At 39.8% G+C, this 16,551-nt stretch overlaps 1 protein-coding gene across 41 annotated transcripts in view; it reads right to left on the bottom strand.

The window, feature by feature from the left end:
- Positions 1-266: 266 nt before the first annotated feature.
- ANK2 (ankyrin 2) overlaps positions 267-16,551 on the bottom strand; it is a 695,510-nt gene continuing 679,225 nt past the window's right edge. For 16 of the 41 annotated variants that reach the window (XM_059923449.1, XM_059923446.1, XM_059923454.1 and 13 more), the window contains 8 exons: positions 14,202-14,484; positions 12,261-12,552; positions 9,842-9,934; positions 9,270-9,353; positions 8,994-9,158; positions 7,803-7,985; positions 5,782-5,873; positions 272-2,597 (listed from right to left, as the gene is read on the bottom strand). In XM_059923449.1, coding sequence (XP_059779432.1) covers positions 2,414-2,597; positions 5,782-5,873; positions 7,803-7,985; positions 8,994-9,158; positions 9,270-9,353; positions 9,842-9,934; positions 12,261-12,552; positions 14,202-14,484 — 1,376 coding nt within the window. In that variant the 3' untranslated portion in view covers positions 272-2,413. Of the gene's footprint in view, positions 2,598-5,781; positions 5,874-7,802; positions 7,986-8,993; positions 9,159-9,269; positions 9,354-9,841; positions 9,935-12,260; positions 12,553-14,201; positions 14,485-16,551 lie in introns of all 41 variants that reach the window. The other 25 variants (XM_059923468.1, XM_059923478.1, XM_059923485.1 and 22 more) reach the window with 4 other exon arrangements.

The raw sequence follows: 16,551 nt of genomic DNA, 5'->3' as shown, positions 1-16,551 counted from the left end.
CTTCTCTGTGCTGCCCACCCCTGGATCCCCTCTCCTCATCTCCTCCAAGCCCACAAGTTCCTATTTCTCATTTACTAGTGATCCCAAAACGAAATCTTTGTTTTTCTCCCTTTGCATAACAATAGCAATAAAAGTTCTTTGAGAGCAGGGATACAATCTTCCTGTTTCTCCCAGTGCTTAACACAGCATTGGGCACAGAGCATATTCAGTTACCAAATAAAAAGAACAAAGGCAAGCCGTTTTTCTTTTGGCTTCACACCTATTTCATCTCTTTAATAATGTCTTACCTCCTGAAATCACAGGTGAGTGCTAAAGAAGAACAAATCACTGTTGCCACACTTAACACTTGTACATTTTATTTAATTAAATCAGCCATTGTACACATTGCAGCTATGTATTGTTAGTGTATTTTTTTCCATTAACTAATACATGCCCTCATAGATATATTCAATTAGTGTTATCACCATGGGAACAAGATGCTGATTCATCAACTGAAAATTCACTTCTTCTCACATTATTCAAGTTTTTTGATTACACAGCAAAAATCAAAATCAAAAAAAGGTGATTAACCATTATGTTGTTACACAGACATCATCTGCACTGCAAATAACACAACAGAGATGCTTTTCTTGAGCTCCAGTGAAGGTGTGGACAAGGAGGCCATGGTATGTCCAAAATGTTTCACCACTGGCCTCCTTCATTTTGGCTGCCAAAGATGCTTTCTTTCCTATCCAGCTGCCAAACGTGCTAGCATTCGAGGCTTAGGAGATTTGGCTTGTGGGAAACCTCCCTCCCAGGAAATCTTCTCTCTTGGCAAAATTACTTGAAATGATGAAATGCCATTGTCTGTCGTCTTTGCTTTTGACATTCAGAACAATGAGTCATTTTTGCACAACAGGAAAAGACCAGATAGAATTCGAAAATGTTTAATCCCTGGAGGATAGACTCTGGTTTTCAAAATGTTTTAATTTCATCTTCATTGAATATACTTTTCTTTAACAAATAACTGATTCAAAATGTATACTGTTTATATGAATATATTTGTGAATATATATATATATGTTAAAATGCTACACAGCTTCAACCACTAGAGGAATAAGGAATAGGACACGGAAATCACTCAGATGATTAAAGTCCCTTCTTTGAAACAAACAAACAGGAAAGTGCACAAATGCACTTCAGGGTTTCCAAGGGAGTTTGGATTTCAAATAAATAAACCCAAAATTTTAACCCAAACCAAAATTTTCAGGATTTCTCAATCTCGTCTGCAAGCTAAAAAACAGACCTAGCTGAAAAGTGAAAAGTGCTTGCTGAGGGTAAAAAAGAATGAACACCATCCATGTGATTAGAAGATGGGTTTGAACTGTGGTTTGATTCTTAAATGCTACATGCAGGTATTAGAGAAGATATAAACCTGGAAGAAAAAAAATAAAAGAAACCACTCCAACACGGTGAAGGAGTTGAACCGTTTGTGTAGGGGGCAAATCTTGTTTCCAATGATTTATCTACAGTGCAGTGGCCAGGAGAAAGTACCACCAATAAGACAGCGTGGTTTGCTAAAGCAGCAATGAAAACTGGAAAACTACAGTAGTTATAGCTTTTTAAAATACCCTGCCAACACGTCCCAAATCTAAAGGACCTGAAGATGTTAGACAGCTGCCGGATGCCACTGCTGGCAACCGAATACCTCGCTGCTTCACCTCGTTGCCGCTGCTCCCTTCCTCCCCTCCCTCAGTGGCTGCTGGAGAGTCATCAATCGCAGCTGGCCAGCACCAGCAATAAGTGCTTAGTTAGGACAGTTCTTCAAGGTTATTAACCCATCTTTCACTAGGAGCCAGGGCTACCCTGGAAGTTCTAAGGACATGGTAGGTCTGAAGTGCTTCTTTTGCAGGAGAACTGTATTACGTTCGATTGTGTTAGCAATATCTTAGTGAACCACTGTTCAGCAATTCCTAGAGGCCTTTTATTCCGTGATGCCCAGTGTAGTTATGACAGGCAGTGGTTTTAATACGTTGTTCGTCTGAGCATTTTAGCTATATATATTGTACACGGGTATCTCTTTGAAGGATTCCTAGGTATCGTCATTTGAAGAGGTCTGCAGGTGAAGTTCTTCTGTTCATTGGATTTTCATGGAGCTTGTGCAGAAGCCAAGAAGAATAACGGAGGTGGCCAGGTCCCAGGTGAGCACAGACACAACAAAGGAGTGGATACAGCATCCAGGATGAAGGATGCTATCTTTGGTCACAAATTAGTTTACAGTTAAAGAGGATGGGGAAAAACTCAAACAAAATGCAGTGTATATGCTAAAAGTGGAAATCCCATTAATCAAGCCAGTTAGGTCACTCCTCTAATGGAACGGGAAGTTGCATATCGAGTGAATGTGTGGTTTCTGGTGTGAGAACTGGACAGCCTCTCATTTGGCCTCTTGCTTCAAGTCCTCCTTGCAGAAATGCCGAAGGAGTTGCTTGAGGTCATGCTGGAGGTCGTCCTGGTCTAGTGCTTCTGGGACATCCTCCAGGTGCTCCAAGTAAATGCGTTTTCCATGCTGGTCCTTCACCACAGCCCTCTTCTGGGTTCTAGCTTTACTCATTGTTGTCCTGGAGGAAAGCAGACAAGAGAACATTATTTTCTTTCTTCACTGCTAAAAGGCAGCCACTACCTTTGGTCTGAGAGTACCCACGATATGAAAGTACTGCTTACTGTCTTACCTCTAGATATTTCTACACTGGGCTACTAGTAGAACAAGTACAGCCATCTTTTCCCTTCTTTCTTTTAAACATGGTTCTCCCATCTTAAATGACTCATGAGATTTTTAAAAAGTATTTTGGAGCAAGGAGTTTTTTTTAAAGCTTTAAGAAATATTTCAAATAAATGAAACCGTGCTTTCATATGATTCTCTCAAAAAGTAACCACACAATCATTCATGTTTTGATTAGGAAAGAATGTGGCTCCTCCTGAAATAGTGATTCCATATGTAATTTTTGACAGGCTAAGAAAGAGTTTTTAAGTTAATTTATTTAAAATACCTTAGCTGCCAGCTTAATCCTTAGAGGCACTACCCAACTCAAACTTCCCAAAAATGTTCTAAGAGAACTTTCCCATGGGTTATAGGTCTTTAAAAACTGGGATAATATCCTATCAGCATAAAGGCAGGTGACTACCAGCGAGAGTTGAAGGTTGACCCAGGCCTCTGAAGCTTCATCTGGAGACAGCGGGGAAGGGAGAGGGGAAGGAAAAAAACCACCGAGAGACAAATCCTTCCTCACTCTTCCCAGAGCGCAAGTACTGGCCCACTTTATACCTCCTACAGCTACTCAACAGTGTGCTGCTTTCTTGGCCCTTCATCAGACCAGCGATTACTTGAGAAAAGCGGCTCTGACGTACTATTACGTCGGTACTATTATTTTCCCGCATCCTTGCTTGAAAATGATTATACTGTGATTTGTTCCCTTTCAGCTCTTCTCCCTCTCTACTTGTTTATGTATTTATTTTTGGCTCCACTGTATCTTCGTTGCTGCGCGCAGGCTTTTCTCCAGTTGCGCCCAGCGGGGGCTACTCTTCGTTGCGGAGCATGGGCTCTAGGCACACGGGCTCAGTAGTTGTGGCTCGCGGGCTCTAGAGCACAGGCTCAGTAGTTGTGGCGCACGGGCTTAGCTGCTCCGCGGCATGTGGGATCTTCCCGGACCAAGAATTGAACCCGTGTCCCCTGCATTGGCAGGCAGATTCTTAACCACTGCGCCACCAGGTAAGTCCCTCCCGCTCTACTGGTAAATACAATTCTTCATTCTGCAAATATGTGGTGAACGTGCCTTATGGGCCAGGTACTATTATTATAATAACAAGTAAGGAAACTGGATCTCAGAGAATTTAAGCAATGCTCCAAATAAAAAATAATCCAGTTACTACGCAGTGGGGCCAAAAGTCAAAGATTCCAGAGCTTGAATCTGTAACCACGACGCCATGCAGCCTTGCTGTACACCACCATCAGAAGGATCAGTTTTCGTAGCTTTACCCGGCATTTTCCTATGGATTCCTAGTGTCCAGAAGCTGGGGGCTCTGCCCATGGGCTGCCCTTAGCATTACTCTACCTTCCAACACCTCTATGCATTTCTTAAGATCACCTTGATTTTTAAAAAATGGCTGACTTCAGCCAGAACTCTTCTCGCTTTCCTTTGGACATCTTGTCTCCTTCCTTCTTTCGTGTTTTCTCACCTCCCCTTTCCTTTGATTCTACATGAATTATTTTGTATCTGAAAGCCAACTTAAATTTGTTCCTTTTGATAAAAAGGTCAAATTTGGTTCCAGTGGTTGAAATCAGATTATGTTTTCTAACTATTCAGCATCCACATATATTTTTTTCTCCCAAAAGGCGAATATCTGACTATCGCTGCCAAGAGCTAGTATAAACGTCTATGGCATTAGTGTCGGGGGATAAGCTTCTATCATAGGACATCCCCTGGTGTTTTGTGCTCACACATGTAGACGAATATGTTTATGAATACGCTTATGTATACGACTCAAGCAGCGGGTATGATCAAATGTCTTCAGCAACATATAAGATAAAGTGTTGCAGATCACAGATAGACTTCCATGACTAAGTAGCTGTGGAAGTGGATTGAGATGTCTATATCCCTAGCTTCGAACTCACCAGCCGTCATTGCGAATTTTGGATTAATTGATCTCTAAATCTATTCCCATGTGAAGATCTCACGATGCTAGGGTGTCTGTGGTTTATGTGGTTCCATATGAATAACTGAGTAAAAGACTTAAAAGTTCGGAGTATAAGAAGCACTTTATCCTGAATTCATATATAGCATTTTTAAAGTTCTGTGAGCAATTACTCTCTTTTACATTCCTAGCTGGCGCTGTTTTTCACATGTGGTTGGAGGGTGGAATTGTGACAGAACCTTTAATTTCACTGTTCTAATTATTATGTTCTACAGGCTAAAAATAGCTTTGTAGAGTACTATAAATGACAATCTTTCTCTTCTTTTCAATGAAGTGAAAAGCACAACAGTAACTTCAATTTCCATTGTGTCTTTTCACTGCAAAGCTGAGAACATTTTGTCAATACTCACAGTGCTGCGAGAGGCCCAGAGAGAGGTGAGGGTAGACCAAGGCAACAGTGCCGAAGTCTACACATCAAATAGGTGATGGGGATGGGCATGGACTTGAAAGCCTCATAGCTAGTCCCTGTTCATACGCACAAATGAGCTGCTTACTGCTTTTACAATACTTTCTTAACTTATTAAAGCCCCTGGTTTCAGCCTCGCTAGGTGCATTGAGGTTCATGGATATCAAACTCATGCTCATGTTATTTGCCACTCCCATGCAGAGTCATGAAGCAGCTTGTTTAAAACAAAAACAAACAAAAAAACAATGTGCCATTCAAAGGATTGATTACCAAGAGCTGAAGGCAGCTGGTCACAAAATTAATTTGTGAGCAATTGATTAGATTCCTGTTACTGTGCTCTACAATGGAATATCCCAGCTGCTTGGCCTCAGCGAAATTGATGACTTGCTGAAACCCAGGGAGCGACTGTGTGAACAGTCGTCTGACTATCATCATGCCTTAGTATTACTTTTAAAGCATCAAGAGGACACTTCAGGAATGACACAGTGACAGATGTACCACTTGACAAAAATCTTACAATGCAGGGAGAGTCTGCAGTTCCCAAGGGGTTTTAAGGTAGATGCAGGGGCTCTATTTTTCTTTTCTTAAAATTGGAAAACTTTTTAAAGGTGTTAGTTGGCAAAGCATCACCCCATGCTAACCCAAACCTTCTAAGTATTGATCCATCCTCCTTCAGGACTTCATTCTCTACTAAACTGGGGGAGTGGACTTCCATGTGGCTACCTGTGTAACTCAAAGCCTGAAGTAAGAAAAAAAAGAAAAGAAGACAAAACCCATCAAAAACCATAGACTCTAACATAACCTATTACTCTGCTTAATGAATAGTATAAAAGAACATTCTTGAAAGGATAAAGAAAAACAATTCTTAGGGGCAGATCTAAGTATTGAGTTTTATTTAGCAAGTCTGTTAAATTTCTCCCATTTGTGAGGGAGATTTGTTCTATTGATAATTACTTTCCAATTCTTGCAAACTATACTGGTTGACTTCTACTTTCGTGCTTGCCTCACCCCCATCCTTTCTGCAGTGAAGACTCTAATGACAAATACAATGAATAATGGCCAGAGGCAAAAACAAGCAACGAACAAATAAGGCCCAAAGGGTATAATCAGATAATACATCTTTTGATTGTCCAAGGTCACCAGTTGTCAAAATGTGAAGAACTAAAAATATTTAAAATAAGGTATGCTCTTAATATCCCAATGCATTCATATATAATCTCAATGCATATTGTGGGTATAAAAGAGGACATACATGTAACATTTAACTTCAAAATGTTTCAATAGTAAAGAATGTTTCAAAGATGTTTGCACATGCCCGCTGTCCCTTAGTTGAAACATTTGGGGCCAGATGTGTTTTAGATTTCAGATTTTTTTTCCTTTTGGATTTTAGAAAGGTAATATGATGTATATACTGTATATTCTAATAGCTCAGATAGGATAGGGACAGCATCCTGTAATCAAAGCCATTGATATATCAATAGCAAAACATGAACATTCACTCTTGTAGAATAAAAAAGACTGCCAAGTCATTATAGGCCCATGTCAGTTCACATTAAGTTTTATTGCCAAAGTAGCTTGCTACTAACTTATAAAACTTGTTTTGGTTTTCAGAATGTTGGGATTTTTTTTTTTTAAGATATGGAAATTTATTTCAGATGATCTTCACCAGCACCATAAGTTCCATTCACTGGATCAAAATTCTTATACCAACATTTTGATATCTTTAGTGTTTCAAATCCAGAATTAAAAATAGAAAATTGTGACATTTTATTCAAATTGGCTGCTCATTTATTGAAAAGACCTAGAATGTGTAGTTTGAAAAACATCCCAGACAATAAGCAGCAGCCTGAAACCCTCTTTTAACTGGTGATATAGAAACAAAATATTCAATTATTATATAAAATAAGCCAATTCATTTTAAATTGCAAAATTCTAATATGAGGTTATCAATTATGGCATTTGTAGCATTACCAATCTATTAGTTGTGGGGTTTTTTAATGAATTTTTATTGGAGTATGGTCGCTTTACAATGTTGTATTAGCCTCCACTGCACAACAAAATGAATCAGCGTATACACATATAGATATCCCCTCCCTTTTGGACTTCCCTCCCATTTAAGTTACCACAGTGCACTAGGTGAGTTCCAGAATGTTGGGATTTTTGAACTGTAATAAGTGTTTGTGGATGTCACTGTGGACCTGTTTCCTAATTATTGAAAATCAGAACTTAACTAATAAAAGATACCTGAATTTTCTTTAATGCCTATCATTGGAAATATCTGAGAATATTAGCTAGCAAAGATAATGTACAATATCTATTTCTTTCCCTTACTAATTGGGAGTGCAAGTCACTTCTGGGACTTTTAGGCAAGAGGTACAATCATGTCCCGACTTCAGAGATTCTGATTCTCATTGAGCTGAAGCGAATCCTGGTCATATGGATTTTTTAAGGCTCTTAAGGTGGCACAAATGAACACAATAAGTTGAGTAAAATATTATTTCACTGTACACATTATTCAAACAGGAATTCTACTCTCTTGAATTATTCTGCATCCTTCCATGAATACATGTATGGAATGACACAATGATAAATCATTTTCTTCTCAAACACAAAGCACACCTAAAATACCCCTCCACACACACACAGACAAAGTGATGATGCTTTATACCTCTTCAAAGTCATCTTTGGCTGAAGGAAGATCAGTGGCTAAACTAGAATCCCCCAGATGCTTCTCCATCCTCTCTCCATGTACCACAGTTGTTTTAACAACTTTGCTGACTCTACGGCCTTCCACGGGTTCAGCCTGAAATTGTGAGGTACTGGACAAAATGCTGGGCTCAGACAAAGTTACCTGATGAATGAAGGACACAAAATATACAGTTTCTGACTGCCAAAATGTAACAATGATGAATTTTTCTATGTTAAAAAACACACACATTACAATGGTATATCCTGAAAACAGCATTTTGTCAACGAGAAGCAGTTAGAAGAAAAATCTAGAATCAATTGGCAACATCTATATTATGACTATATGTACACAGTACCAAATCAACCACTTAATTAGTCACTTGAATGAAAATTGGTCAGGAAGCTTCATGACTGAGAAACTGACTGCTCAGTGCAGTGCAAACATAGCACCCTGCGGATGAACTCTCTTTTCCCGTGTGTAAATGCTTTGTCTTGACATCATGAAGACAAAATTAACCTCCAAAGGAGGAACTGTCAGAGCTATGAGAAACTGAAACTGTAGGTTTTTAGAGAACCTCATGTGTATAATCATAAAATTTTGAGGATGTGAATGAATGCGAGATGGTAAGAATCTCCCAAATTACATGTCTAAGAGAGTAAATATGATTCTGAAAGAGGGAAGTAAAACAGAAAGAAATAAAACTATAAATCAAGTGAGTTTCTGGATCCTGATTTCAGTGACTCTGAAATGCAGAAGTTTGGAAATCAAATATTTATCTAAGGTGCCCTACAGAAGGCTGCTGTTGCCCACTGGGCAAAGCACCACAGTGCATTTGCACAAGTGTTTTTCAGAACCTACTGCTTGCCAGCCGATGGGATTGCTGTCTTTTAAAATTTGACTTTTGGATTTCTGCTGTGGTCAACTGAATTAAAGAGAAAGTAGACCTAGAAAGGACCAAAGACAATGAGTATAATGGTTACAAATATCGCTGATGGTTATCTAAAAATTCCACAAAATCACAAAGAAAAAAAATGAATGTGTAACTAAATGAAGACTGCCTTATAAAGGGGAGAAATGAGGCCAATAGGAGTAAACAATCTCGTCCATCTCTTGTGAGCTGTATTTTACACCTCTCCATAAAATCAGTTCTGGAAAATCAGATGGTCTCACCTCCGACTGTTCAGTGTCACTCTTTAATACAATGCGCTTTATGACTTTGGAATAGCCATCCCCTTCCTCAATGTTGATGGGATCCTGTGGTGTTCCCTGCATCATAATCTCTTCTTTCTCTGTGCCATCAGAGGAGACGTACCGCCTAATGATTTTCCTAGTAACCTGGAAGATATTTTATTCATGTATCTTGTTTTTGAGTGACAGTGCCAGGGTACTGATACATTTTAGACAGAAGGCTTGAAATTAACCATGGTAAGATACTTAAGATAATACCTTCTTTATCACAGTGTGTCCCTGCTCATCGATGTATTCTTCTTCTGTGACTGTTTCCGGGGGTATGTCAGGCATATCATCTCCCTACACAGTTGAGAGAAAAGGGTCACTTCCATATTTGGCATCAATGCTGAGGAACTACTCCCAAGTGCTTACAATGCCAGGAACGTTAGAAAATTAAAGGAGCTTTGAGAAGCATTGCTGAGATGCCAAATCCTGTCAGGTAGTATGTTTAAAAGAAAAAAAAAAAAGGTGGGTAATAACATGCTAGAGAATCTGACCAAAGTTAGCTCAAACTTAAACAAACAAACAAACAAAAACAGACAAGCCAGAGGTGAGGTGGGTGGAACTGAAGAGGCTGAATCTTGCTCTTTGCTCGCTTGGAGGTAGGCGGCGAATGTCATTACCGCTGCATTTCTTCACAAACAGAACTTAGGAGAGTTACGGGATCTGCTTTCTGAAGGCCATGCACTACCTAAGGAGCATGCCAAGCCCTCGCTCCAGGTCGGTCACTCTCGAAGGGTTACGGGGACAGAACTGTCCCAGACGTGCAGTAATTTAACAGCTGGTACCTGAATAATCACTCGTCGGCGGACAACCCTGGTAGATAGCATCACTTCCTCATCTGAGCTGGCCTCCAGCTCACCTAATTCCTCTGTTAGCTCCTGGTGGAAGCATGGAAGCACTGTTTTGTTTATCATGCTAAGGAATGCCTTCACTACTGGTTTCTGCTTTAGCTCACACTGGTTTCTGAAAGCTTTATTCATGCTGATTTTGGTGGACAAGCCAGCAGGAGTGAAAACAGTGCATGCTGGGCTCAAACTTCAGTGAGAATATAGCTTTTTGTTCATTGAATGAAAAAAAAAAAATTCTGGATTCTGAAAGCTGTCTGAGCACCCATCTGTCAAAATCCATCAGAAGAAATAAGCAGCTTGCCCACATTACATCTTGGACTCAAAACTCCTGGTGAATAACCAAATGTAAACACAGACCCTAGGCAGCACAATAAATAACTTGTGAGCCATTGCCTCTTGGGCTTAGGCTTAGAATGATCCAACCAAAGGTATAGAAATGTCTTAATTCTTGTAGCAGAACTTTCTGCAGGAAGTCAAAATTTCCTGTAGCTATTATCTGGCCAGTAGTACATTTCCCTACTGGCAAGATAGAGGAAGGAAGACTGGCTACAAATAGTACTAGACTCATTTTGCAGAGAAGTTGAGGTACAGAGGCCAATCCAATTTTATGGGTCTGGCCCAAAGCCAAAGCTGGAGCTAAGAACATAACTTTAGATTAAAAGGTATGTCTTGGGAGCTATATATCGAATCACTCTTTCCTAATGGAATGCTATTAAAAAAAAGAAAACTCAACTATATTTTGTCAACATAGTTTAAAATACTGCTTATATTTCTATATTCTTTCCTGCTAAAGGAAAACATGTAAATTTTAAACCAAATTATTCTTTAAATACACTTAGGAATCTGCTGCCTAGAAATATGGTCAGCAAGAAAAGTGATTGAAATTGGACCCTCAAGTCAGGGTCATGAGAAGATAAGGGTCAAAATAGGAAGCTTAAGAATTGGAAATTCATCAAGAATAAGTAGAACAGGCCCATACAAATAATGTGGAATACAGGACAACTTGTCAAAATTTATTTATATACATAGAACAGATTAAATATATGAATTATCCAGATAACTCTCAAGCCTATGCTTCAATTAGCCTATAGATTCTTAGACTAAAATTGGCAACTTTTAAGTCCAGACAGCATCTACGAAACATTTTTACCAGGATTCATTTAAGCCAAAAACTTGGAGATGAATAATTCTATACAAAGGCAAACTTGGAATAAAAATCCATTCATGGGATGAATTCATTATTTAAGATAACTGCCAAAATTTGGAGCAGTTCTCATCTGCCTGGACCTCCACTAATTTTAAACTATGATTTTAGATAAATCCTGCTAGCAGATATCACACTCATAGTGAACAAAAACAAATGTAGATGTTAAGCCCAAAGATGTGTCGTATCACTTTCTCCCCCAGAGTTTTAACTCTTTTATAAAACATTCTTTCCTAAAAGATGTATATTCATGCTTTAAAAATACTTCGACATATAAAATGTTTTTGAATCCAAAAAGGAAAAATATATCTAATTTAATCCTCTACAGAGTTACTGAAATGCAGATTCTTCTCCCCTCTCCTCCCCTCCCTGGGATTCATTCTGATTCAGGAGTCCTGAGTAGGGAGGGCTCAAGCCCTCCAGTTAAAGCTGAGGGATATGGACCATTCAGACCACGTTTTGAGAGTAAATGGTTTAAATGAGTTTCTCCACCTCTCTTCGCAACATCAAACTCACTTAAAGACAAAGGAAAGACAGTGATGCATATTCACGCTGCTATCAATTTTCTGACATTTAGAACCAGCCATCAATTTAGGCATAATGTCCTTTTTCTGAGTCATTCTTAAAATACATATAAGGAGATTTCGCTTGGAAATAGTCCTTCCTCTAATGAGAAAAATTTATTTTGGGAGTAAACCCCACTCAATAGCCACAGTTTGTGTGCTCATCGCCTGACAGCACGGACCTGATTAACAAGAGTGCAGGTTCCAGCAATTTCCCATGGCAGGCCGACTTACTTACCTGAGGCCCGGTTAATTCCCCTCACTAGTCTTCTTTATGCCCAAGATTACTAATTTTGAAAAGCTACATCTGGTATATTGTTTCACCCCAGGGTTCATTTTTCTTAGCAAAAGGGTTTCCAGCTATAAAATTAGGGCTGATGGTCAAGTAGCTAGAATTGGAACCATGTATCATCTTTTTCTAGATTCACTGGTTCCCAGATTTTAAAAGGGATTGAGGGCTTCCCTTGGCCCAAGTTAATTAATTTGGCAAACCTTTCTGTGAAAACATAAGCCATCAGAGAAATGGAAACTGGAAGAAGGTTTGTAGCTTTGTTACATGTGGGCAAGGAAATAGAGGAGGAGATTCTACCTTTTGAAAAGCAGCATCTTCATCGAGCCTTTCAAAGGCCTGTGGCTGGTCATCAGCAGACTCCACTATCACGAGGCTGGTTTTTCGAGGCGAACCCTCCTCCTTACGTTCTGGGGGCTCTTCGGGTTCTTGCACAATGGGAGAGTCTCCCCGCTCACTTGATGTCGGGGTCTGGAGATATGGCCTCTCCTCCTCAGTAGGGGTGCTGATTTCCTCAGGTGTCTTGGTGGGAGAGCCAGATGCTGCCATAGCCTTTTGAGTCTCTGACACTTCTGTCCCTGGGGTTGTCACACTGAAACAGAAAAGCCCAATTATACCATGAGAGCATATGCATTTCTGCCCCTGCTGATGCAAGGGATTTGGAAGGGGAGATGGAACTTGTCTTCACAGTCCGTGAAAGTCTAAAGAGGTTTTGTAAATTTGGCTAAGAAATGAAATGTGAATTAAAATTATATGTAAAATATAGAATACAGTTACAGCTCACTGATCTAGCATTGATTGGGAAAAATGTATTCTAAAATAATAAAAATTATCCTCAAATGTATTACCATTTCCTAATCTCTACAAAGTAGAGATAATTAATAAATAATGAGAGATATTAATATATAATAATTTCATCTTTCCTTTGATAACTCAAGGTAATATTGATGATTTGAGGAGGTTTATATAACAAAGATCTGTAGACAATAAGGCTTTTGAAGCAAGGATCAAAATTTTGCAAAGTTTTAAAAAAGCAATGTATAAACCCCATGTTAATATAGTTACCATAATCATAAATATAGGGAGATTCTTATTATCCATCCAGAAAACTGTGTTACTTGATAGGAAGATCTGTTGGCATTGAAACTTTTTCTACTGATATAGTTTGGAGATAAGCAAGGTAATCTTTATAATATTCCTAAAAGAAAAAAATTATTTGCTTTTTCTGCTCCTTCCTTCTAATTTTCTGTCACTCCATAGATATTAAATGCCCGAAGTGCCTTTCTGATAGCCCCTCTTTGCTTCCCATCTTTTTCTCTTTCCTTCTCTCTTTTCCTGACCTCTTCTTTATGCTCTCCCCTACAATCTAAAGGTAGATGGGTGAGGGGGCAGTGCTCCGTGGAAGAAAAGCTCATTTCAATACCCCTTTCACCCTTTTCTCAAGTTCCAGTGACTCCAGCACAAAACTCACTCAAGGACAAAGGAGATGCTGTGTTACAGCCTCCTGACACGCTATTTTCACATTTCAGGGCTGGGACATGCTTGCCTTTCTCATGATCTGGTTGCTTTTTCTATACAATAAGTGTCATTTATACAACTCTTTTTTGCCTTTGCTTCCAGAAAGCCCAGAACTTGAGTTCTAAGCTGACAGTGCTCTGCAGCTTCCTTTAGGCAGAAGCGCCCTAGAAGACTTCTCTTTATTCCCACCCCAACCCCTAATGGCCTTTCATTCCACGTGAGTAATCTGTGTTGCATTTCTATTTTTATTGCTAGCCACCTCATAGCTTTGTTGAAACACACAAGGGCTGCTTCACCTACACTGTCACTGTTCACCTTCTGAACCAGCCAGGGTGTGACGGGCACATATACAGAGAAGTGAGGTGCAGCAAACATACAAGTAATAACTGTGTGGTCTACAGTTTCAACAATGGTTTCACAGGCATATCCTTGACCTTTGACCCTATAAGATGAATAAGGTGTATATTATTATCATAATTTATAGATGTGGAAACCGAGACTCAAAGGGCTTAGGCCTTTGCCCAAGGTCATGGAACTGGAAGTTGGTTCAAGCAGACTTGTGCCATACAACGCCGTCACAGTCATGTCTCAAATACTTTGCTTTTTTTCCTGTAGTTCTGAAAACTATTTGAAAACGATTTACGCTTGTATATGCCTGGCACCCTCTGCATTTTGGCTTGTGTCTTTGGAATGACACTGCATAGGCTTTCTTTTGGAACTCACAAGTATTCCTGCTGTTCAAGAGCTGACTCTTCAGGCAGGTCTTGCATTTTCCCTGAGAAATCCTGTTGAACTTGCTCCTTGTGAGTCTGGGGAAGGAGCTCTGTTGCTGAGCCGTCGCCCTCAGTTTTGGAGATGCTATCCTGAAAAGGGGAGTAACCGACAGAAATGTCTTCCTCCGAGACGATGGGAGGTTGGTCATAGGACTCGTCCTCTTTAGAAGCAGCTTGCTCCTCTTTCTGCTCGTGCTGGGCTGTGCACAGCTCCTCTTGAAGCACTGAGAACCCTACAGGGGAGAACGATTTAAATTAAATATTTAATTGAAGCTAAACTATATTAAGTGGGTATTTATTAAGTGACTACTACATGCCATGTCTGTGATCGGTCATGGTTACAAAGCTGAAAGAGGCACTGTGTCTGCCTTCAAGATGCTGCCCATCTAGGGAAGCTCAGGCAAGTAAGAGACAATTAAATGCAGAGTGACTGGGCCACAGGTGCCAGCCAATGAATGCCGAGCGTCCAACTCAGGGTTAAAGAATCAGGAAAAGAAATGCAGAGGGTATGACATCTTAAGGAGGCCTAAAGATAGGCAGGTATCAACTGCGACATTCCAGTTGAGGCATAAATCTACATGGTAAGAAGAGCATTAATAATAATAATAATAAATAGCTAACACATTCTGAATATTTACTATGTGTCAGACACCATTCTAGGTGCTTTGCAAGTATTAACTTGTATTAAACAACACTCTGAGGTTAGTACTCTTTTGAGGAAGGGTCTCTTAGGCCAAGCTAAGGAATTTCATATAGCAAGGGCAATAAGGAGTCACTGAAAAACTTTCGGCAGAGGTGTGATTGACCTTCATCTATCTAGTTATTCACTCAGTAGATATATATTGAGTATCAACACTGTAGTAGGTGCTGTAGACGCTGGATCCAAAGCAGTGAACAAGACAGAAGAGGCTTCTGGCCTGACTGAACTTGCATTTCTGCAGATTCATATTTCTGAAACCAGGGTAAAGGTACAAAGAAAAGAGGGCCAGTTTTTCAGATAGATTTGTCAGAAAAGGCTCCTCTTAGGAGCTGATACTTGAGCAGAGGCCTGAATAGAGTGAGAGAAAAAGGTACTTGGTGATCTTAGGGAAGAACACTCTAGAATGCAGGGAAGAGGAAGCACCAGAGCCTGGAAGCCTGAGAAGGTGTAGGGTGCCCAGGGCACAGCCCAGAGGCCAGGTGTCTGGGACTTGGGAAAGAGGGAGAGAGATGGGAGATGGGACGAGCTATGAGGCTCTTGCTGAACAGTAATACATGCCATCATGTAAACCTATGGAAAGTAAGCTGCAGACAGACATTGAGGAAGACTATCCTATAAAATAAGAAAATAGAAAAAACAAGAAGAGAGGTTATCATGGAAAGTGAGTGAAGAAAATGTCTTAAGAAGAAGGGATTAATTTTCTGTGTCAAATGTTAAGAAGAGGTAAAGGAACACGAAGACTGAGAATGGCTCAGTGCATTTGGTGATGAGGAAACAATTGGTGAATTTTGCAAGATTCTTTTCTGTTGAGTGGTGATGACAAAACCTGACTTGTGTGGATTCTAGAGACAGTTCTAGAGAGAAGGGAAGAGAGAAAGTAGAGAGTAGTGACAGAAAAGTTAGACTATTCTTTTGAAGAGATTTGCCATGAAATAGATGGAGAAACAGAGCAGTCATACAGGGGAGCATACTGGGAGAAAGGAGTTATTTGCTTTGCTTTGTTTTTAAAGCCGGGCTCTATTAAAGCACGTTTCAGTGCTGTTGACAATGTTCTAGTTGTAGGAGCCAGAGTGGGTGATTGTAGGAGTGAAGTCAATAGTTGGTAAAAGGGGATGAGATCTAGTAGAAAAGAAGAGATGATGGCTTTAGCAAAGGAAGGCCATTTCATACAGCAGGGAAGGTAGAGCATAAGCACTGAGATGCACTTAGGTTGAGAGACCTTGTGGTGAAAGAATATGGACATTTGCTTACAGGTATTCCTATTTTTTCTAAGGAATATGAAGTATGGTCATCAAGTTGGAATAAATAAAAAGAAGAGTAATGCTGGAGGCTTGAAAGAAGAGAAAGTGTAAAAATAGCAATGAGAGAGAGAGAAGGAGAAAGAATGGGAGTGAGTGAGCATGGAAGTGAATGAGGGTGGATTCGAGAAACTTTAATACTGAAAAGGGGGGTAGGACCAATGACAAGAGGTCCAGTGGGTTTGCAGAATTATTGTGTAGAAGTAAAAGAGGATGTAAGTATAATGCTTCAAGTTGGGACTTGGAAGTAGTACAGCCACTGATAATGATTTAGTTTGGGTTGTGGGCACAGAAATGGGTCA

The sequence above is a fragment of the Balaenoptera ricei genome, chromosome 5 (genome assembly GCF_028023285.1).
Source record: "Balaenoptera ricei isolate mBalRic1 chromosome 5, mBalRic1.hap2, whole genome shotgun sequence".
Classification (NCBI taxonomy): Eukaryota; Metazoa; Chordata; class Mammalia; order Artiodactyla; family Balaenopteridae; genus Balaenoptera; species Balaenoptera ricei.
This window is presented reverse-complemented; position numbering and strand designations above follow the sequence as displayed.